Source organism: Oryx dammah, unplaced genomic scaffold, assembly GCF_014754425.2.
Source record: "Oryx dammah isolate SB20612 unplaced genomic scaffold, SCBI_Odam_1.1 HiC_scaffold_8, whole genome shotgun sequence".
Classification (NCBI taxonomy): Eukaryota; Metazoa; Chordata; class Mammalia; order Artiodactyla; family Bovidae; genus Oryx; species Oryx dammah.
In genome coordinates, this window is record NW_024070192.1 from 23,169,846 (window position 1) to 23,192,418 (window position 22,573).

Below are 22,573 nucleotides of genomic sequence, written 5' to 3' on the forward strand. Positions count from 1 at the left end.
CTGGGTTTGATCCTTGGTCAAGGCAAGTAAGCCTGCGTGCCACAATGGAGACCTAGCGTGGCAAACAACAAGAATGACCAACAGGGAGAGCAGCATATACAAGGACCTCAGAGAAATTCTGGATGGTTGGGAACAGAAGCAAACCAGATGGGGAGGAAATGGTTGTGGCTAGAGAGGAAGTAAGAGCAGCTCCCAGGGACTGACCCCGTGCATTAGCTCATTTAATTCCTTTTCAGCTCATTTAATCCTCATAGTGGCCCCAGGAGGGAGGAACTCTTACCATCCCCATTTTTTGGGGATAAGGAAGCTGAGAGACAGTAGGTAACTTCTCCAAGATCTCTTCTGGGTCAGGCAGAGTGCGGGTTAGAATGTGGATCTGTCTGACTCCAGACCCAAATTTTCAGCTACTATCCCCATGTCCTTTGTGGCTGCACTTAAAGAGTTTGGATTTTACCCTCAGAACGTCGGGATCCATTTCGGGTTCAACACAGGCGGTGGTGACTTGGTCTGATTTACATTTCAGAAAGATGTAGGGTGTTAAAATGACACAAGCTCAGCATAAGCCATCTGAAAATAGGAAGCAGCTTTGTCATTGAGGAAAGAGGCTGAGTGTCTGGATCATTTGAGAAAAGGTGGACGCCTCCCCAAAAAGCATACACACCTGCCTCCAGTTCTTTGAAAAGCTGCCAATTTCTCTGCTGTGTCCTTGGCTAATGAGAATCAGAGGGTGTGAGTCCTAGGGAGGGAGATTCTGGCTGATACTGCTAAAGATGAGAACTTCAACACGGGGACCTGGGGCACCTGTTACGGAGTGCTTCTGAAGTCTCATCTCTGAGGTCTGGCTTTCTGATTTTACCTGGGCTTGTGGCCTGGCGGATGGCTTTTAATTTTGATCTGACCAGTGGCCTGATTTGTTTCCAGCTGTTCAGTTTCAAGGGGCTGGGCTGGGGCCCGAGGGGCTGAAAAGGTCTTTCTGTGACTGCAGTGACCTGGAGAAGTCGGTGGAGAAGATCCAGAGGGATGTGTCCCACAACCACCGACTGGTGCCCGGGCCCGAGCTGGAAGAGAAGGCGCTGGTGCTGAAGCAGCTCGGGGAGACGCTGACCGAACTCAAGGGTGAGCCTGGGGGCACCCCCAGCCCCACCCCAGGCATTGCACCCCCGCCCCACTGCCTGTCCTCCCCGCTGTCCAGAGCTGCTCCCTCCTCCCGCTCACTCCTTCCCTTCGCCTCAGCTCACTTCCCAGGCCTGCAGAGCAAGATGCGGGTAGTGCTGCGTGTGGAGGTGGAGGCGGTGAAGTTCCTGAAGGAGGAGCCCCAGCGCCTGGATGGGCTACTCAAGCGGTGCCGGGGGGTCACGGACACCCTGGCCCAGATCCGAAGGTCATTCTATCCCTGACCTCCTATCTCTGACCTGCGATTTCCCGTGGGGTCACACACCAGGCCCAGATCCCTTATCCCGACTCCCCGCAGAGGTCAGCGGTGTGCTGACTGGCTCTGCACTTTGACCTGTGACCCCTTGCATGTTGCAGGCTTGGCGCTCCCATTTCCCAGATGCAGTCACCCCTCCCCAGGCCCTTCCATTTGTCCTGCAAGATCCCAGAGCCCCCCCTCACACCTTGCCTCCCCCATGCCAGGCTTCCCTCCCAGGGAGCCACAACCCTGCTGACCTCACAGCTGTCCCCAACTCTCCCACCCCAGGCAAGTGGACGAGGGTGTGTGGCCACCCCCCAGCAACCTCCTGAGTCAGTCCCCCAAGAAGATGACGGCCGAGACGGACTTCAACAAGAGCTTAGACTTCGAAATGCCACCCCCTAGCCCTCCGCTGAACCTCCACGAGCTGAGTGGGCCAACTGAGGGGGCCCCTCCAGCCCCCAAGGCGGGCAACCCCACCAAGGGCCTGGACGCTCCTGGCAAGAGAAGCGTGGACAAGGCTGTGTCTGTTGAGGTGCTGGGCCCGGGATGGGGGGGCCGGAGCTAGGCTCACACATTCTCACCACCGACCTACGCTGGCCAGTGCCAACACGTGGGGACTTGTTCCTGGGGGACAAGGGAATCTGAGAAGCATACTGAGGGTGACATCAGTCGTGCTAGGCAGGAAAGCATATCATAAACGTGTGATAATCAAGGCAGTACGGGGTTAGCACAAGAAAAGGTTATGTGCTCAATGAAACAGAATAGAATGTCTAAAAGCAGGTCTAAATTTCTCCTGAGAGTACTTGGTTATGAAGTGGCATTCCAGGCTCGCAGCAAAGGCATGTAATACTCAAGAGAAGCCTGAGGCTCGGATCAAATGGGAGGCTTCCTTTGCATTCCTTGCATGTGTGGCTGAGGCCCTAGAAGTCCAGGAGCAGGGCAGCTGCTTCAGTGCTGACTGTTGGCCCTCCTCTCAAGGCTGCTGAGCGGGACTGGGAGGAGAAGCGGGCAGCCCTGACCCAGTACAGCGCCAAGGACATCAACCGGCTGCTGGAGGAGACCCAGGCGGAGCTGCTGAAGGCCATCCCTGACCTAGACTGTGCGAGCAAGGCCCACCCAGGCCCAGCCCCCACCCCGGACCACAAACCCCCCAAGACCCCCCACGGCCAGAAGGCAGCCCCCCGAACGGAGCCCAGTGGGAGGAGAGGTTCAGGTATGGGGCAGGTAGGGGGTTGCAAAGAGCCCAGAGGAGGGGAGCCCCAGCCTCAGGAACTCTCAGGTTGATGAGGGAGGTGCTTGGGAGTGAAAATCTTTGTGGGTGGGCTATTAGAGAAGGACGGTGCTGGCCTGACCCTTGGCCACTCAGGGGAGACCGAGATGGATGGGATAGTGCTGGACTGCATTCAGGGATTTTCCCACAACTGCTGAGAGGACCACACTGGGAGGATGAGAAAGTTCAGGCAGAGGGTCGTCCCCCTGCACGTTTTGTCCAAGCATGTGTGCCAGGAGCCAGGCTGTGCTGAGATGGGGTGCAGCCCTGAGTGATGTAGATGGGGTTCCTGTGCTCCCCAAGCCTGTGAGCTCACAGGGGAAGCAGAAACCCAAATAGGAAACAGCAGTTGTCACTCATTCATTTATTCATTCTTGCCACCTGTATATTTGTTAAGTGCCCACTGTGTGCCAGGGCTTTCCAGGTGGCGCTAGTGGTAAAGAACCTGCCTGCCAGTGTAGAAGACATAACAGGTACAGGTTCGATCCCTGGGTCGAGAAGATCCCCTGGAGAAGGGCATGGCAACCTACTCCAGTATTCTTACCTGGAGAATCCCACAGATAGGGGAGCTTGGCGGGCTACCGTCTATAGGGTTGCAAAGAGTTAGACACGATTGAAGTGACTTAGTATGCACACACACAGGGCTAGGTGCTGGGGATAAGGAGATAACTACTTTCAAGGAGCTTAAAATGTAGTAGGAGAATAATACTAACATCTGTGTTTATCAGGCACTTACTGTGTGGCAAAAACAGCCCCAAATGCTTTCTATATATTAATGTTTATAATTTTGCAACAAGTCCAGGAGGTGGATACAGTAATTATTCCCATTGTACAGATGAGGACTCTAAGGCTCAATGTGGTTAAGTAATCTGTCCCAGGCCATACCCAGTGTGTAAACCAGAAATAGGCAGGTGCTAAATGCTGTTCTACAGGAGACCCTGAGAGGGCAGGAAGTCCTTCCCATGGGAGGGGACTTTTCACTGGAGTCTTGCATTTCCCTGGCCAGTGAGAGAGGGCATTCCAGGGAGAAACATCATGTACCAATGCCTGGAGGTATGTGTTTGGTGTTGCTCAGCTGGGTCCAGGCCCGAGAGTAGCAAGCAGAGCTGAAGCTGAAAGGTTGGCAGGCACAGAGGTTGGGGGTTGTGGGGAATCACTGGGGGATCAAAGGGCGAGGAATGTCAGGCTTGAGTGACTTTTCTGCAGATTGCCCAGGAAATGGCCCCAAGGAAGAACTGGGGGCAGGGAGAGCCTGGTGGGCAGGGTCAGACTCTTGCAATAGTACTAACTACTCTCTCTTGATGGAGGAAGGATGAAGATCTGTGCCAGGGCAGAGCTGAGGGGTGGGTGGGAAAGTGGTGGATTAGAGTAGCGATTCTCAAACTTGAATGTGCATGTGAAATCACCCAGGATCTGCTGGCATGTGGATTCTGACTCAGCAGCTCGGGGTGGGGCCTGGGCTTCTGCATTTCCAACAAGCTCCAGGTGCTGTCAGTGCTGTTGTTGCCTGGACCAGGCTTTGAGTAGAAGGGATGTGTGCTGTCAGCAGAAGAGTGACAGGGCTTGGGGCTGGATTGCACGGGGACGTAGGAGAGGAGGAGAGGGCCTGTGTCCTTTCCCAGAGATTTCCCCTCTCCTCCTCCCTGGAGGAGGAAGCCAGGTTTACCCTAACCTTGGAGTCAGATGTGGTGCACAGACTCCAGGGTTATGGGTCCCCTGACCCCCAGCCCCTTGGCTGCCCGCAGATGAGCTGACAGTGCCCCGATACCGCACCGAGAAGCCCTCCAAGTCCCCACCACCACCCCCTCCCCGCCGGAGCTTCCCCTCCTCCCATGGCCTGACCACCACACGCACTGGAGAGGTCGTGGTCACCAGCAAGAAGGATTCGGCCTTCATCAAGGTACCACCCCCCACCTTGGGTAGGCGACAGGTACGTGGGGTTGAGTGGGAGGGATGCCTGAGAGCACCTCTGGAGACCCTCTGGAGTGGTCCCCTCTCTCAGAGGAAGTGGAAGGAAAGAAAGGAGGCTGGCTGGTGGTGACTCTGCTTCTGGCTTGTGCTTCCTCCATGGGAAGGGGCCTGGCAGATAATGCGGAGCTAGGTGGGCAGGTGGGAGATGGTCTGGAAGGGATAGGACCTAAGAGGTGAGCTGGCTGGAGGCCGACAGAGCCTGGTCTAATGAGGCCTGGGCCTTGCAGAAGGCCGAGTCCGAGGAGCTGGAGGTGCAGAAGCCCCAGGTGAAGCTGCGCCGGACTGTGTCCGAGGTGGCCCGCCCGGCCTCCACGCCCCCAATCATGGCCTCTGCCATCAAGGATGAGGACGATGAGGACCGCATCATCGCAGAGCTGGAGGTGGGTCAGGGGTCCCCACGTCATCAGCCAGGCGTCCCCCCTTTCCCTACCATGTGGATCTCAGGGTGGGGTGCTCAGGCTAGGATGAGGGGCTGGATTCCCGGCTCCCCACTGAGGCTGGTTCTGGATTCTGTCCTTCTTGCCCCAGTTTCTTCTCCATTGTACAGTGGGGGAGGGGGTGTAAGTTCCTCCCTGCATGTTTGAGTTTTTTATTGCAATCTCTGAGACCCTCTACTGCCCAGACACCTCCTCTGCTCTGCAACCCCACTCCCTAGTATTCTGAGAACGAAGCTGTAACAACCTCCATCCGTGTGCCTTGAGCCCCTCTCAGTGCTGTGAGTCCCCTAGGCTCAAGTGTTCTCAGCTCCCCTCCCCAAGAGGCTGGAGACCTGGACCACCAGGGCCTCTGGGAAGAGGTGAATTGCAGGGCAGAGTGACCAGTGGCCGTGATGAGGGGCCAAGGAGTGAGGCTAGGGTCCCCGTGCCCGCCCAGGCCACCCCTCCTTCCTGTACCCCCTCCTCCAAACCTGCCCCCACCTTCTGCTCCCCAGGTGTTTGAGAGAAGCTCAGTGTCTCCCCTCCCCCCCACGCCCCGCCGCCAGCCGATCCCCACCTTGCTGTCCCCCCCGGACCCGGGCCCCCCCAGGGGCTCAGCCCCGGGCCCCACATGGAAGGTAACGGGCTGCCCCCCACCTCTCACAGCGCTCTCTCTGCCTGTGCCTCCACGCTTCCTCTCCTCACTTCTCACGCTAACCCGCCAGAATGCGTCACGTGCCCAAGTCCCGCCACTGCCACAGCCTCACCCCGTGGACCACCCCTCCCCGCTCCAAGGACAGGAGCATCACCCTTCCTTCCCTCTCGAGACTCCAGCAGCCTGGCATCTGGTGGCCCCTTGGGTCTGTGTTTCCTTACGGGCTTGATTCCGAGCCTGGTCCCTGGTGGCTTGGGTATTTTATTCTGATCTACAGCCAGAGTTTTAGGTCTGGCTCGAAGCCCAAGTTCTGCCTGGGTCCAAGATTGGAGTTTGGATCTTGCTTGCTACATGACTTTAGGCCCAACTCAAAACCTGACTTCATCTTGAACTCTTGCCTAGTCCCTGCCCCCATCTCCCCACTCTGCTGCCTGTGCCAGGCGGGGGCTCTGTTTCTCCCCCTAGAATCTATGCCTTGTGCCAGGGGCCAGGACACCCAGGAAGAAGGCTCATTTACAGCCTCTCTCCCCACCCCCTGGCCCCACCTGGTCAGAGAGCTTGGAATGGAAGAAATGCGCTTCCTTGGCTGCTGGTTCCGTCTTTCAGCATTGGGAAGTTCTACCTTCACTCTAACTTCAGTCCTTGCTGCTGTCCTGCTGCACTTATTTCCTTTTTATTCTTTCTTGGGAATTTGCGGGTAACCTACTGTCTGCACCCCAGGGGACTTGCTTGGGGAGGGGGAGTCGGGGGGCAGTGGTCTGAGCATCTCTCCTTCTGCCCAGTCAGGTTGGAGCAGAAGGGCCTCTGGTCTGGGGAGGCACACACCTGGTCACCTGTCTTGTGTGGCTCTCTGGGCCCACAGTGCTGGCTTCCACCTGATCTCTAGCGTGGCTTGAGGCCTGGTTGTGCTTTGGCTCCCTGGCAGGGGGAGCAGATGGGCAGTGAACAGGTAGACAGGCTGTCTGCTGGGCAGAGGATGGGCATGGAGCAGTCCAAGGAGCCATCTGGGGGTGAGTGGTGTGGCAGGGCTGCACTGGGCCTGCTGTGCCCTCAGCACCTGGGCATGCTGCACCCAGCCATTACTCCTTTCTGGCCCTGGAAGCTCCTGAAGGGGCCCAGCAGGCAGAGCCCTTCCACTGGCCCTTCGGGCTGGCTGCCCCCTGCATCCGGCGCCGGCAGGCAGTGGAGCCGGGTGGGCGTGGGCCACCCTCACTGACTTCCCACTCTGCACCTCCCACATCCAGGTAAGCAGGCGGCAGAGTTGGGTGGGTTCCCTTGGGAGGGGGGCTGGGGGTCCCTGCTGCCCCCCAATCTCCCCATGGCTCATTTTAGTGGCAAGAGCACTGGACTTGGAGTCAGACTTCCTGGGTTCAAGTCCTGGCTCTGCCACTAGCTAGCTGTGGGTGTGACCTTGAGTAAATTACAGGACACCCCCTCACACACCTGTTTCCTCATCTGTAAAGTGGTGAAAATAGTAGCCATTTCATGGGGAACAGAAAAGATTAAAGATGAAGGCATATGTGGCAGTTCCTGGTATAAGACTCTGCTCAGAGTTAGACCAGAATTTACTCAACTGTGGTAGGGGTGATTGGGGACCTCTCTCTGTGCCCCCATAAAAGCCAGAGCCAGGGACGCTCATACAGAGGCGGGTACTCTAGCTTTGCCCAAGCTGGAGCAGCAGAGGACTTGGCTGAGCCCTGCCCACTGTGGCTGTGAAGCCCTCAGAGAAAGCTCCAGAAGTAGGGTGTGGGGACGAGGAATCTCTGGCCTAAGATGAGGATGTCAGACCTGTTCTCTGAGGTCAGAGGCCAACACCTGGTCTCCACCCTCATGGGGCTGCGGGTCTTGGACATTCAGTTCTATGTAACAAATAGTTAACATCTATCAAACACTTACACCGTGCCAGGCACTGTTCCAAGCACATGCCCATGTGAGCTCATTTCATCCTCCACCAGCCCTGTGTCATTGTTACCCCATCGCACAGATGGGCAAACTCCTGGCAGTAACCATGAGACCTGTTCCCAGAATTTAATATGGCTGCTGAGAAGTAAACATGTATAGTGGGACTTCCCAGGTGGCCCTAGTGGTACAGAACTCACCTACCAATGCAGGAAACGTAAGAAGCTCAGGTTCAATCCTTGGGTCGGGAAGATCCCCTGGAGGAGGGCATGGCAACCCACTCCAGTGTTCTTGCCTGGAGAATCCTCACGGACAGAGGAGCCTGGCGGGCTACCAGTCCATAGGGCCATAAAGAGTCGAACACAACTGAAGTGACTTAGCACGCACGCATCTGTGCTTCTAAGTAAATTGGCATGTTTTCCGGGAGGTGGAGACAATAGGGTGTGGTGAAAAGAGGCCTGAGTTCTAGTCCAGCGTTGCCTCTAACTTGCTGGGTGAACTCAGTTGGGACCCTCCCCTGCCTCAGTTTCCCCATCTGCAACAGGAAGGGACTGGGCTCACCCACATGCACCCCCCTCCCAGCGCGGGGGTGTTTGGTTACAGGGATCACACCCTTCCTCATCTCTCTTCTCCCTTCAGGCTGCTGCAGACACGAGGCCCTTCTCTGTCCCCCGGATCGTCTTGACGGAATGTGCCCCCAACCCTCCTTCCCCACCAGAGACCAGGCTTGAGGAACCCGGGCTTAGAACAACCCCTACCCCACGACCCCGGACCCTGGCCAGCGGCCTCCTGGGCCGGGATAATCCACCGGCCCCACCAGGGATGGTGGCTGTGGCTTCCCAGGCCTGGAACAGCCCGATGCTAGAGAAGGAAGGGGCGGCCCTGAAGACACTGGTGACGGGGGATTGCAGCCCAGGAAGGGGAGGAGCTGGGATCCCCAGTCCTTTGGGACCTGCCCCAGAGCAGACCCAAGAACCCTCCACTGTGGAGACGCCCCCAGAGGAGACCTGCAAGGACTCTGGCCGCCACACCCCACCCTGCAGTGGGGAGCGCAAGGCTCAGCACGCTGCCATCACCCAGCGGACGGACAGCCTGCAGGAGACACTCCGGGAGCTGGAAGCCACTCTGAGCCAGATGGGCCTGGCCTCTGCCACGGGGCCCCCTGGCAGCCCCCCACCTCTGCCCCCTGGTCCCCAGGTGGCTGCCTGCCGCTCCAGTCTCTCTGTCTTCAGAGCTGGAGGGAGTTGGGGGCTGCAGGAGCACCATGCCAGCCCCCCTCCTCCTTCTAGCCTCTCTCAGCCCCGCCGCCCTCCTGGGAGCCTGGTGCCAGGCTGGGTTTGCAAGCAGAGCCCCTGGCAGGCTGGGAAGCTGGCTTGCCCAGGGATCAGCCTAACCAGTGCTGGTGGGGACCAGGGCCTCTCCCCTTTGCTCTATATCTGTAAACCAACAAATAAAGTTCTTTCCCCCTTTTCCATCCCCACACTCCCCTCCTCCTCTGCTGTCTGACTTTCTCTGTCTCTGTGGTTTCTCTGCCTGCGCTTCTGGATCCCCAAAGCCCTTCTGGGCAGGCCTGGTCTCTGGAGTAGTTCAAGGGGACTGGATTGGTCCATCTCTAGGGAGACTTCACCCCTATTCTCCCATTCAAAGGAAAATGTGGGCCTGGGGCTGCCAATCTTACTTTGTTGGCAATTATAAAGACCCCTGGGCTTTCCTAATAGCGCAGTTGGTAAAGAATCCACCTGCAACGCAAGAGACCTGGGTTCGATTCCTTGGTCGGGAAGATCTGCTGGCGAAGGGATAGGCTACCCACTCCTGTATTCTTAGGCTTCCCTTGTGGCTCAGCTGGTAAAGAATCTGCCTGCAGTGCAGGAGACCTGGATTCAATCCCTGGGTTGGGAAGATCCCCTGGAGAAGGGAAAGGCTACCCACTCCAGTATTCTGGCCTGGGGAATTCCATAGACAGTATAGTCCTTGGGGTCGCAAAGAGTCGGCCACAACTGAGCAACTTTCACTTTCATAAAGACCTGTCTCCCCAGTCTCGGGTATGTTCTCCAGGGCCCAGGATGGAGCCCCTTGCCAGGAGTGGGAATGATGCCAGGTACCCTTACTTTAAAAACCATTCCCCCAGAAGGGTACCAGCTGCCCCTGGGCCACTCAAGGAAACCACAAAGGAGCTCTCACTTGGGAGTTTTGGGAATCTGACTGGGGTTCTGACCTCAGGGAAGCCTTAACCCTGGCCTCAGAGAGTGGGCCTGAGTCCTGGATGGGGGTATGAAGCCAGGGAGGGCTCTCCAGGTCTCAGAGGGCCTACTGTACCTAGGGTGCCTGTGTGATCCCATCTCCAGCTCTGACCCTGTTCCTCTTCGTGCAGAGCGGCGGTGGCAGCGTGCCCCCTATGAAGGTGGTGACTCCAGGGGCCTCTCGGCTGAAGGCGGCCCAGGGCCAGGCAGGCAGCCCCGACAAAGGCAAGCATGGCAAGCAGAGGGCCGAGTACATGAGGATCCAGGCCCAGCAGCAGGTAAGCCTGGGCGCCTTGGGGCAGGGCCGCGGCCCCATGCAGTCGTCCCCACCCCCCACCTCATCTCTAGCCTCCAGCAGTGCTGTGCACTCCTGCTGGGCGCTGGCTGTCTCCTGCCAGTATTCCTGTGACCACCATCCTGCAGCTGTCCAGGGAGGTCCTACCAGTCAGGACTACCCCACTGGTCCCTCAAACCTTTTTCTCCTTCCTCTCTCCAGCACCCGTGCTCAGGATCTGGCTGAGAACATAGCCAGATCACTGATCACTCCTCTTGCAAAAGGCCCCTCACTCAGGGCCAGAGAGGACCATCTCCCGAGCTGCTCCTGGACAAGGCGGAGTGAGCAGACCCCAATGCCTGGGCCCTTCTAAGGCCGGTGCCCTGGGGTGTGGGAGGGGCCTTTGTTCCTGGTCTTCCTGCCACTCCTCCCCCTCCTCTGCTTCCTTCCCTCTGCGCTCAGGTCCCACCTGCTCCTTGGCCCTCTCAACTCAGCCTCCCGCTTAGTTTTTTAGGCCACCTCCCAACTGAGGGAGAAACCAGTTTTGCATCTCCTTTTCAGTCCTGTGCTTGGGTTGTAGCGGGGTGCATAGGAGTGGTGAGGGTGCTGTACGCTCTTTCAGATTAAAGGATGGTATGTAGAGGTGGCAGCCTCACCCATGGCCTACCTGTGGCCTGATCAGAAGATGCAGGGTGGTCCCCGGGCCTAGATGTCAGGAAAGACCTTTAGTTCACTCATGTGGTTCAGTATTTCCAAGCAGCTCCTGTATTCTAAGTGCTGGGTGGGAGTGGGGGAAGGAAATGTCCAGATGCTATGACTTGAAGAAGGTTCTAGGCTCAGAGGCAGGAGGTTAGAGATGGGTAAATCCAGTCACCACCTTGTCAGACCAGGGGACAGCTCAGAAAAGGAAGGGAACTTCCCAAGGGCCCACAGCAAGGTGGCATCAGAGCCAGGACTGGGACCCCAGAATCTCAAAGCTCTTCCTACCACACGGCTCTGCAGCCGCCTTGGGCACACAGGCCCACTGGTTCTCTCAGAGTCCAGTGGAGACGGGCCAGCCAGGCTCCTCACTAGCTCCCCGCTGGCCCGCTGTCTTCCTCGCGGGTCCGCAGATGCACCCCAGCTCTTCTTTTGTGTCACCACCGTGTTCCCTTGCCCTGTCCAGGCTGGTCTCTCCTCAGGGTCTAGAACAGCAGCTGACATTCTGCCAGACACACGTTAGTTAGCCTGCTGCACACTCCCCACTCTGAGGAAGGGCCTTATTATCCCCACTTGACAGATGAGGAAACTGAGGCTTTACCCAAGGTCACACGGCTGACACATGGTGGAGGGGGTTTCAAATCCAGACTGCCTGACACCTCTGTCACTCACCCTCCACCCCTCCCACCCCTCTACCCTGGCACACATTGCCTCAGCCTCTTCAGCAGCATCTCCCTCCTCTGTAATTAGGATCCCCATCTCTACCCCTGACTCCCAACTCCCCTGGCACCCAGCTCCTCTGCCTGCTGCCCTCTCTCCTGCCCCTCCAGTCACTTCCACCGCCTCTGCTCCGTTCATTCCTCGGCCCGGGCCCACTCCGAGCTTCACACCTGGGCTCAGCTAGGTCTCCGGTGGCCTCTTCACACCGCAGTCTGCTCACCTCTCTGCAGCGTGTTGAGCATACAATCTGCCCCTCACACACTGGGGGCCATGGGACCCTCCTCTCCTTAGCATCCCCCTCCCTTGACAGCCCTCACCCGCCTCCTGGCTCCTTTCTGGGAGACTCTCCTGTGCCCACCTCTTCACTCCTCTATGCCCACCTTCCTCCTCAGCTTCTTCTCACACCACACACCCCTCTCCTTGGGCACCGGCTGCCATCTCTTCTGGCCCAGGTCTCTCTTCTGAGCTCAAGCCTGCCCCCTTGCTCTCCCCTCGGGAAAGTCACCTGCCCCAGGCATCCACCCAGGCCCCATTTGGGGTGGGGGGGGGTCTCCTGAGCTACCCCCTCCCTCAGGGATGCCGTGGTTCTCTCTTCCCACATGACTGGTCTGGCTGTACCTCTCTCCCTTTCACTTCTCTAGTAAATGCTTTCTCTTTAAGAAAAAGCATCTTCTCTCTAATGAAGTATCACGTTTCTTGTAGAGATGTTTCAGTAAAGAGACATCATAAAGAGGCAGAGAAATCAGCCAGTGCATCAGCACCCAGTGCAAGCCTTCCTGAGGTTTCCCTGCAAATTCTGTGACCTCTCTCCTGTCCTCCCAGACCTGCACGGTAGGGAGGGCTATTTTTAAATGCTGATTGGGTTATATCACTGCCCCAGCTTGCCACCTGTGCCCTGCAGCCCCAGCTGGATTTAAAAAAAAAATCAAAACTGCCTCACTGACTGCCCTGATGCTTCACCTCCATTCGTTCCAGCCGCCCTGCATCCCCTGGCCTTCCGTCCTCCAGCTGGGGCACTGCTCCTCCCAGCTCTGTTTGTGACCCTGGTCAAAGTCCTCTGCCTTCTGCAGGCTCTTTTCTCATCTGTACAATGGGGACAAGAACCCAGGGGCAGGCTTCTGAGCTCCTGTGATACTGGGTGTGGAAAATAGCTTCGAAAGCCACAGAATACTCTCCAAAGAGGAGTCCCCGCTGTGTTCGGCTGCACTGCCCCTTTGGCAGGGCCAGGGGCTGGGCGGAGGCCTCTCCCTCACTTCTGGGCTCTAACACTAGGAGCTCCAAACTGCCTTGGCAGTGATGAAAGGGAGAGGAATAGAAGCGCCAGGACCAGACACAGAAATTGGGGTAGAAGAGTGGAGAAAGGGGTACAACTGTGCCTGGTATTACAGAGAAATCAGGGGAAATGATTGAGGAAAAGTGGATGTTGTGCTCAAGGAAGTGGGATAGACTTTCCTGTTGGTCCGGTGGTTAAGAATCTGCCTGGTGATACGGGATCATGGGTTCGATTCCTGGTCTGGGAAGATTCCACATGCCTCAGGGCAACTGAGCCCATGCTCCACAGTTGTTGATCTTGCACTCTAGAGCCCGTGTTCCACAACAAGAGAAACCATCTCAGTGAGAAGTCCGAGCACTGCAACTAGAGAGTAGCCCTCACTCACTGCAACTGGGGAAAGCTAGTGTGCAGCAACAAAGACCCAGTGCTGTCTAAAATAAACAAATAACTGCAAAAAAAAAAAAAAAAAAACCAGATTCAGGGGTGGGATAAGAACCAGATCCCCAGGGGACGAGGATCAAGGGCTTGGTGCAGGCATGAAAACTGAACACCCCCTCTTCTACTTGGGCTAAGCAATCTGCTGAATACTTAGTGTATCTCCTTGGATGATTCTAATGATGAGGCTATAATGAAGTGGACAACAGGTGATGTTGAGGCACTCAGGGACCAGTGAGAGCTGGAAGCTGGACCTCCCTGGGGAGAGGGACCTCGGGGTGTACAGTTTAGGGAGTCCTGTGAGAGCTAACCAGTAGGTGCTATAGTTACAGAGGGCACAGCATGCCTGCAACACACACCGAGTGGGGAGGGAGGAGAGAAGAAACGGTCCCCCCCTCTCTTCCCACCCCGTCCTAACCCCCATTGGCCAAACTCAACAACAGGCCAGTCAGCCAAGGGATGGCGGGGTTGACCAACCTGGCCGCAAAGCAGAAATCAGTTGGGGATGTGAGGAAAAATAGAAAATAGCACTCCTTTTCTGTACCAATTTAAAGCATGTATATCTTATTTAATGCTCAGAACAACTTTATATCTTCATATGGGCATTAACCACTTTGTCACTGCAACATGCCTACAGCACCTAGAACAATTCTCAGCACAGGCAGGCACTCAGTACATAGTTGTTGGCTAGGTGAATGAGTGGTTGGACGAATGAATGAATTTGCCAGTGATCAGGCCCAATCCAAGTGGAAATAGACAATGCAGACTTGAAATATTAATATAGTAATGATATAATAACAGCTACCATTTATTGCCTGCGTCCTGAGTGCAGGCACTGGGTCTTGGGCTCTGTGTACAGCATCTCAACCTGATTCTGATGCTGTAGGGTCTGTTATTCCTTAGAGGGTGAGAACATGAAGATCCAGGGAGATACCTGCCAAAGCTCGCACAGTTAGGAAGTGGCAGAGCTGGGACTTAAAGCCAGATTTGCTGGGTGCAAATCTTGCTGTCCTAATGCTGGATTCTGCTGCTTTGGCGGGAAGCATCACTTTGTGGGCACCACCAAGCCTTGGGGAGCTGCCACTCATGATGGGGATGCTGTTGACGAGAACATCAAGGGAGCAATTTTGGCCTCACTTGTGGCAGTTTGAGTAGTTTTAGCCACAAATAATAGACACTCCAATTCACAATGGCTTAAACAGCAAGGAAAAGTTTTATCAGAAGCAGCAGGTGAGGCTCCAGGGTTGGGGAATTCATATAACTCAAGGACATCAGGACCTGGGTTCCTTCTATATTTTGGTTCTCTTGGCCCATCCTCCCACCCACCCCCCAGTACGGCTGCCTTCATTTCAGGGCTTTAAGTATACAGATCGTTTCTTTTTTAAAGCTTGACTTTAAATAATTTATTTAATTTGTTTGACTGCTGGCTCTTGGTTGTTGCAAGGGCCTTCTCTAGTTGTAGCGAGTCAGGGCTACTCTCTAATTGCAGCGCACGGGCTTCTCATTGTGGCGGCTTCTCTTGTTGCAGAGCGCGGGCTCTAGACATGTAGCCTTCAGTACTTGTGGCACACGGGTTTAATTGCCCTGTGTCTTGTGGGATCCTCCCAGACCAGGGATTGAACCGGTGTCCCCTGCATTACAAGGCAGATTCTCAACCATCAGACTCCCAGGGAAGCCCCACAGATCATTTTAGAAGCAGGAGAACCTTCCCCAGAGACTCCCAGCTGATGTCCCCTCTCTTCTTATTGCCCATCCCCAGATCAGTCACTGGCTAGAAGGGAACAGCCTGAACGGCCATTGCTTCTATTGCCACCCTGGGCTAGAGGAAGCCCTGCCTCTTCTGGCACCCCAGTGCCTGATTCAGGCGAATAATAAGGAAGAAGGGCATGTGGGCAGTGGCCCCGGGAATGACCCTGGGGAGGCACCAACCGGGTTGGCAGCATCAAGATGATCTGTTATTACATGGCTAATGGTACTCTGTCACGTCTGACTCTTCGCCCCTGCGGACTGTAGCCTATCAGGCTCCTCTGTCCATGGAATTTTCCAGGCAAGAATACTGGAGTGGGTTGCCATATCCTACTCCAGGGGATCTTCCCAACCCAGGGATCGAACCCGAGTCTTGTACCTCCTGCATTGGCAGACAGAATTTTTACTCTTCAGCTACCCTGGAAAGCCCCAAGATAACTTATACTTGCATGGGAATCTGTGTCTCATAGCCTGGAGGGACAGGTCAGCACGCTCAGGGTGCCTGGAGAGGGCTAGACTCTGGCCCACAGGAAGAGGAGGGGTGTGGGCTTCAACCCTTTGGGTGGGTCTGGCTAATGATTCCTGTTTCCCCCAGCTAAAAGCTGACCATCTGTGTATGAGGTTTCTGCCTGTCACAAAGGTGGCAAAGCTCTTTCTCTGGACATAATCAAGAGCAACGGGGGCGGACAGGCTGGTGACAGGGAAGCAATGAAAACCTTCAGAGGCAGCAGCTGTATCAGTTGGGAACTCTGAGCAGCACAGGACAGGGTCACTGGGCACAGTTGGACACGTTCCCCCAGTTTCAGAAAAGTGGTGGGCACTTGCCTGGAAGGGAAGATGGCCTGAGAGGATGTCACAAAACATGCTCACAGAGCAAGTGGAAGAGGTGTCCATGAAAAGCAGGGGTGTCCACATAAGCTGGTGACCCCTGCTGCTCCATGAAGCTTAAAGGCCTTGCACCAGCTATGGGAGAACAGGGAGGGGGCAATCTTCCCAATGAGGACAGCTCGCTTGAGTGAACGCAGGAGTCAGGGGGCAGCACAAGCTGGGAGGGAGGTGTTCGAGAGACCAAAGTTTGGGACAGAGTGAGGCTCTTGACAAATGCTAAAGGGAAGGAATGGGAAAAGCTCATAACTAGAGAGGCAAGCTGAGATCAAAGAGGACCATCAGGAGGGAACCAACAGCTGACTTGGGACACGGGGATGTGAAGAGACTCAGGAGGAAAGGGACATGCCCCCTTGCCCCCTGGGTTTGGGAGAAAAGACTCTAACTGGGAAATGGTGGGAGGGGAGGGGCAGGACTGGAGCCCACAGTAAGTGACAAGGGAGTAAGAGAGCTCCTGGTTGTTTTTAAATGAGTCTGTCTCCAGGCCAGGGTACCGGGACCCCTCCAACACAGGCCATGCCAGACACATGGGTTCCACAAAGGGCTGGATGATTCGAAGGATGTGGGGGCTGTGGGCCTGGAACCCCTCTGAGAAAGGGGTGAGCAGCCACAGTCAGGATGAGAGGAGTTGGAAGACCCAAACAGTGAACTCATGCCTGGATTTTCATAAAAGGGAAAATGGAGACCGCAGGCCACAGTGTGGCGAGCAAAATCCAGAGATAGTTCGCTGTGCCCATGTGGAAGAAGAAATGTGATCAGCAACCTCAGGGCAGGTTGTTCACTGTCAGCCAGTCAGATGCCTGTGGTCACTTCCCTTCCTGGTGGCGGGGGGGCACCTTGCTCTCCACCCCCCCACCCCCCTGCAAGGCATCTGAGAGAGGCTGCCAAGCAGCCAGATAATTATGTAGGTCGAGGAGAAGTGGCGTGGCCGTGCCCAGGCAGGACCTGCCGGACATCTCTGGCAGTGTGCCACAGCACTCTGCTTCCAGTCCTCATCCCTCTTTTCTTTAATCAGGGTGGTTTGGTTATCACACTAGTAGTAGCTAAGCAAGACAGGGAGGGATAGTGGGTACAGCTACAGGGAGAAATCCTGGTCTATGTTACCCTAACCCAAGTGATCTCAGAGTTCACTGTGCGGCAGGATCACGTGGTGCGCTGGCCTAAAACCCAGATGCCTGAGCTCACAGGACAGATGGATCCTGGGGCAGGGTCCAGGAATCTGCATTTGTAAGAGGTCGTCCCCTCTAGGAGATGCAGATGGGTCTAGAACCCTCTCACATCTCCAGGACCAGTGTAGGTGCCAGGGGTCTGCTGGAGGTGGGGAGGGGGCACAGCTGTTTCTGACTCTCAGAGGTGACCTGTGAGTGCCAGACACGTCATCACGGGGTGGCTCCCCATTACCCACAAGACACAGCTCAAAGTTGGAGGAACACTTGTGGGGCAGGAGGTGGGGGTGGGCGTGGGGGTCCTGAGGGTCCAGGAGGACAAGTTCACTCTTCAGCTTCCACCCGAAGACCTCCTGCTGAAGTTGGAAGGGGCCCTGGTTGGGCTGCTTCTCCCCTCCTGCCTCCCCTTTGGCAGCTAATGTTTCGTTTCTTCCTTCCCTTCCTGGCCCTCCCCACCTCCCCACCTGGTCTGGTTCTGCTCCCTGTCCTACTACTCCCCATTCCGGTCCTGGGCTGGCCTTCCCTGTGCTTCTCCGGTCTCTCTTCTGCCTTCTGTCTTTCCTGTCAGTAACCGTGGACTTAACCCACCCACCCTGGGCCCTTTGTTCCAACCCTGTGTTCCCCTTTCTACTCCTGCTCTGGCACCTTCTTCCCCTGTCTCAGAGGACCACTCTCTCCAGATGCTCCTCTGGTTTCTGGTTTTTGCAGTTAATTTTCTCTTGGATTTATGGAGATTTTTCATTTTTTAAAATTGTAGGGTAGGATAAATTGGGAGATTGGGACTGACATGTAAACACTACTATGTATTAAAGATTGGGATTCCTTGGTGGCTCAGATGGTAAAGCATCTGCCTGCAATGCGGGAGACCCAGGTTCAATCCCTGGGTCGGGAAGAAACCCTGGAGAAGGAAATGGCAGCCCACTCCAGTACTCTTGCCTAGAAAATTCCATGGATAGATAAGCCTGGTGGGCTATATAGTCCATGGGGTCGCAAAGAGTCAGGCACGACTGAGCGACTTCACTTTCTTTCACTTTCTATGTATAAAACAGATAACTGAGAACCTAAAAAAACTAACTGGGGGCCAGCACAAAGGCTCCCCTTCTTCCCTCTGACCCCAACCTCTGCTTTTGTTCTAGGCCACTAAACCATCTAAAGAGATGAGTGGTTCGAATGAGACCTCAAGCCCAGTCTCAGAAAAGCCTTCGGCTTCCAGAACCTCCATCCCCGTATTGACTTCCTTTGGAGCGAGGAATTCTTCCATCTCCTTCTAGAAGCTTCCTTATAACCCCACCCCAGCCTGCCCTCCTCCCCTTTCCCTGCCATCTCTCTCTCTCCTCTTGTTTCCCTTCATTTCCACCTCATTGTCCAGAATCTCTGAAGGGTTTGCCATGGATGTCATTTAAAGTGCTGAGGGTTTGCCCTCTCAGCTCTCTCTGCCCATCCCCCTGTTGGTGTTTTTGGTTTTTTGAATGATTCACTTTTGTGTTTTTTTTTTTTCTTAAAGAAAGAAAAAAAAGCAAACCAGTAAAACTAAAGACCAAAACACACCACCTTCCCTTGATTTCCTATTCCAAAATGGCGCACTTCCTGTCACCGCTCTTCCCTTGTCTCTTTCCCCACACTCCCTCCCGGGCTCATCCTGAAGTTCCTGCACCCCTGCCCTCCCTTCTCACTTTCCCCCACCCTTCCCAAGAGCACTCCAAACAAACTCTGAGCCACGGAGACTTGGAGAAGCAAGACACCCCCTTTTCCCCTTCCTCAGAAACCTGCCTGGAGGAAAACCTGGACATTGGACCAACCCCAAAACCAGGCTAGAAAACTGGACGTAAGGAGACTCTGGCCCTGGAGGCGCCCCACCTGCCCACCCTCAGGACATGACTGAATTCTGCTGCTTCTCTGCTCCCATCCACGCATGCCCGGGTGGGCCTGGAGTCAAGACAGGTGGGCTGGAGAAGGAGGCCAGAGTCAGAGGGGCCTCAGGGTGGTGTGACGCCACTGAATCTGTGTGTCCCTGGAGAGGAGCTGGTTTCCCGGAACCACCTCCCTGTGGTGAGGAGCTGCCTGGCCCATGCCAGTGGGAGGAATGGGGCACCTTTGGACTGCTGGCTGTGGATGGTGGGTTGAGCGGACAGCCTGATGCTGGGGACACTGCCTTGGGAGAGGGCAGCCCCGAGGAGGGGTATCTGGTACTTTTAGTTTCCTAATTTAGCACTTTAAATGACATTAACTTATTTAATGGGGTGGGATGGACAAGAATGAAGGGCCTAGCAAATTAGACTTGGAGGCCTAGAGGGTGGGAAGGGTCTGGTTGTGAGGGAAGTGAGGGCAATAGAGAGGGGGTTGATGGGGGGCAGCGAGGACAGCTCTGACCCCGAAGGTGGGCTGACTTGACCTTTAACCATCCTGAGATTTGAGGGTTTTCAGGGAAGGCATTAGAGATGGTTTTTAAAATGGGGAGCTGGTGACCCTGGTGAGATTCTCAAGGGTCCTCAAGGCCTGACCAGCCAGCCAGTGCCCCCAACCTCTGGCCCATGGGCACCCACCTTGCAGAGGCTGTGGGCAGTGAGGCTTTTGGTGGGGGTCCTGAGAAGGGGAGGGAGAGATCAGTTTTGGCTCTCAGCAACCTCCCCCTCCACCGCCACCCGCAGGGCACAGTAAGGGGCCAGCAGGGAGATTCTGTGGGTGGAGGAGGAGGAGGATGGAGAGAGGTCCCCAGGGAGCAGGATTCCTGTTTGGAGCACAAAGTGGAGTAAGCACAGGGGAGGAGGGGGTTGGAATTAGTCACCCCCTGCAGAAAGCACAGAGGGAAGGAGCCATTGAAGGAGCAGAACCTTCTGGGGCCTGGCGCCTGAGGAGAGCCAGGGGGAGCTGTTGAGGGTTGGGGAGGGAGGGGACACTGGGTTGTGTTACTTCATTTTCTTTTTTTGTTGTTGTTTTTGTTGGTTCATCCTTGTTTTCTAGCTTTGGATCATTTTTGTACAAAGGCAAGCAAGCCTTTTTGAAAAATAACAAAAGAAGAGGAAAAAAAAAAAAATCCCTCCCCCCCCCAAAAAAACCCTGGAAAATAGAAAAAAAAAAAAAAGGACCTCATAAATGATGCAATTACTTTTAATTGCAGGCAACTCTTTACATTTAAGTGAAGTGTCTTAACATTTTATATTGTTTTAAAAATATATTTACATATTATATATATATAATATACGTAATATAAATATATATAAATATTTAAAAAAGAAAAAAAAAAAAGAAAACCACAGCACTCTCCCTGGCCGCTGTTTTGGCGGGGGAGGGGGCTGGAGGGTGGGCGCATCGGCCTGGTTTCTGTGGTCCAGTGAAATGGTTTGCTTTGATTCGGCTGTACAGAGACCCCCTGACTTGGGAGGGGAGGGGGGAGTGGTGCCCCCTCCTCCCTCCACTCCATTACTCTTTGCTTGCTACTTTTCCCTTCCCCACCACCCACCCCCAGCCCTGTGCCCTGAATGTTTGCCCCACCATCATTGTCCTGAGTTGAATGTCCCTTTGTCGGGGAGGGGAAGGGGGCGTGTCCATCCATTAGGGGGCAAATGGAGGGAGTCTTGTGCCCCACCCCACCCACTGCTAATGCGGAGCCCAGTGGAATTTGTACCTTTCACTTTGGTGCCAGCACATTTCTAGGAGGAGTTGTGCGCAACTTCTGTGTGCGTGTGTGTGTGTATGTGTGTGTGTATCCACTGGCACTAGTCCATTTAGCCGTGTGCAGAGGAAAGGAAGCATGCGCATGCACAGACATGACCTCCCACATGTGTGTGCAGGGAGGCGTGCCCACAGTGGTGCACGTAACCAGCCTGGGCATTGGCTGCACCTTGGCGTGGAGAAGCTTGGTGTGTAAGAACGTGTGCAGTATGTGTGTGCAGATGTGGCAGCCGTGAGACCTGTATGTGTACATGGCGGGGTGTACATGGAGGTGCGTGCATGCACATGTGTGTAGACCCCAAGTGTAGAAGCGCCTGAGTGTGTGTTCCCTCATCCCTGCACCACTGGTTCTGGCTCCCCTCTCAAGCCCCCAGCCCCTGGGCCCTCTCAAAGTCCCCAGCACGTCAAAGCCCCCCCAGCTGCATGCGCCTCACTGCTCTGTCCATCAATGTGTGCTTGACCAAGAGAAAACCAAGACGTCTGGGGGGACCCCTGTATCTGGTTCCCCCAGCCCCTGCCCACTGTGCTGTGTTACTCGCATGGGGGGCTTCTCTCCCACCCCTTCCGCAATATGCTGTTTCCCCAGGAGCCTCAGGCCTGAGGCTCTGCGAGGGGTCCCAGTGGGACCCCCCAGGGCGAGCCCGGCTCACAGCCCACCCTGTCCCCGTAGGGCCCATGTCGGTGTAGCAGTGATGGCTTCTGTGGGTATTCTGTGACCTCTGTCGGTGTAACTTGACAACTTCTAAATGGAAAAGGGTTGCTGTGTTTTCTCTGTCTCTTTTTTAATGTCCCTTTTCTTCCCCCACTTTCCTGCACTTTCCTTTTTGGTTTTTCTAGCTGAGTGTTTGGGGCTTAAATAAAACTTGTTTCTTTTTCCTCTCCTGGATCTCCTTCCTAGAGGCTGCTGTCTCATTATTTCTCATCTTCACCCTGGAAGGTGCTGGGGCGGGTGGCGGGGAGGGGGAATTCCTGGCAGCCAACTGCCTTATGACTTAGCGGGCAGAAGACTTAGCAGGCAGAGCACGAAGTGGGAGAGGTGGAATCAGGGCCTGGGGGGGCTGTTGCTGCCCTCAAGGGCCCTTGAGAGCCAACATCATCTGGACGCTGGAGAGGAACACCACTAAGTCATGGGGTGCCAACTCTCCACCGTCAGCGAGGATGCTCCTGGCATCACTGACTCCTGCCAGGGACAAAGCCAGGCGTGGCAGGTGTCTTACCGACCATCACACAGCTAGTCAGATGCACAGTCAGCATTGGTGTCCAGCTCTGCCTGACTCCAAAACCAATGCCTTCCCCCCAAAACTAAATCCAGTCTGCTTACCTCCAGCTGTTCCCTGGAGCGGGCCTCAGCCTCCTGCCCTTTGGGTGAGCTGACCCTTTAATGGTCTCCATCCATCCTATCAAGAACATCAGCTTTCAAACTGTTTTTTTCAGCTGTATCTCAGTAAGAAATCTATTTTTCATCTCAGTGATTTAGACATGTCCACACGTACACAAACACCCACATATTTAGTGAAATACAGCGCCTGCTGTATACTATGCACTCCACTATTTTCGGTTAAATTGTAAACATTTGGTCACAGCCCACTCTGGATTTCATGACCCTTGAAAGGGTCAAAACCCACAGTTTGCGAAATACTAGTCTGAAGATTTAGCTCCAGTCACATTGCATTTCTGCTTTGTCCTCCTCAAAGGCCTACTGGTTCCTCTTACACCATGGTTGCCTCTGAAATTGGAAGACCCCTGACAGGAGATTTACCCTAGATGCTGGTTGGGTGGGGCCCTGGACCCCAACCCTATAGCCAGCAAGCTGCCTGAACCCTTCCAGGCTACCACAT

General features: G+C 55.2%; 1 protein-coding gene across 1 annotated transcript in view; it reads left to right on the plus strand.

Moving 5' to 3' along the window:
* Positions 1–21,628, plus strand: part of SRCIN1 (SRC kinase signaling inhibitor 1) — a 73,207-nt gene extending 51,579 nt beyond the window's left edge. Inside the window, exons 13-20 of the mRNA XM_040245541.1 lie at positions 986–1,116; positions 1,234–1,381; positions 1,700–1,946; positions 2,393–2,627; positions 4,430–4,584; positions 4,883–5,035; positions 9,997–10,143; positions 18,200–21,628. Coding sequence (XP_040101475.1) covers positions 986–1,116; positions 1,234–1,381; positions 1,700–1,946; positions 2,393–2,627; positions 4,430–4,584; positions 4,883–5,035; positions 9,997–10,143; positions 18,200–18,334 — 1,351 coding nt within the window. The 3' untranslated portion in view covers positions 18,335–21,628. The remainder of the gene's footprint in view (positions 1–985; positions 1,117–1,233; positions 1,382–1,699; positions 1,947–2,392; positions 2,628–4,429; positions 4,585–4,882; positions 5,036–9,996; positions 10,144–18,199) is intronic.
* Positions 21,629–22,573: the final 945 nt, after the last annotated feature.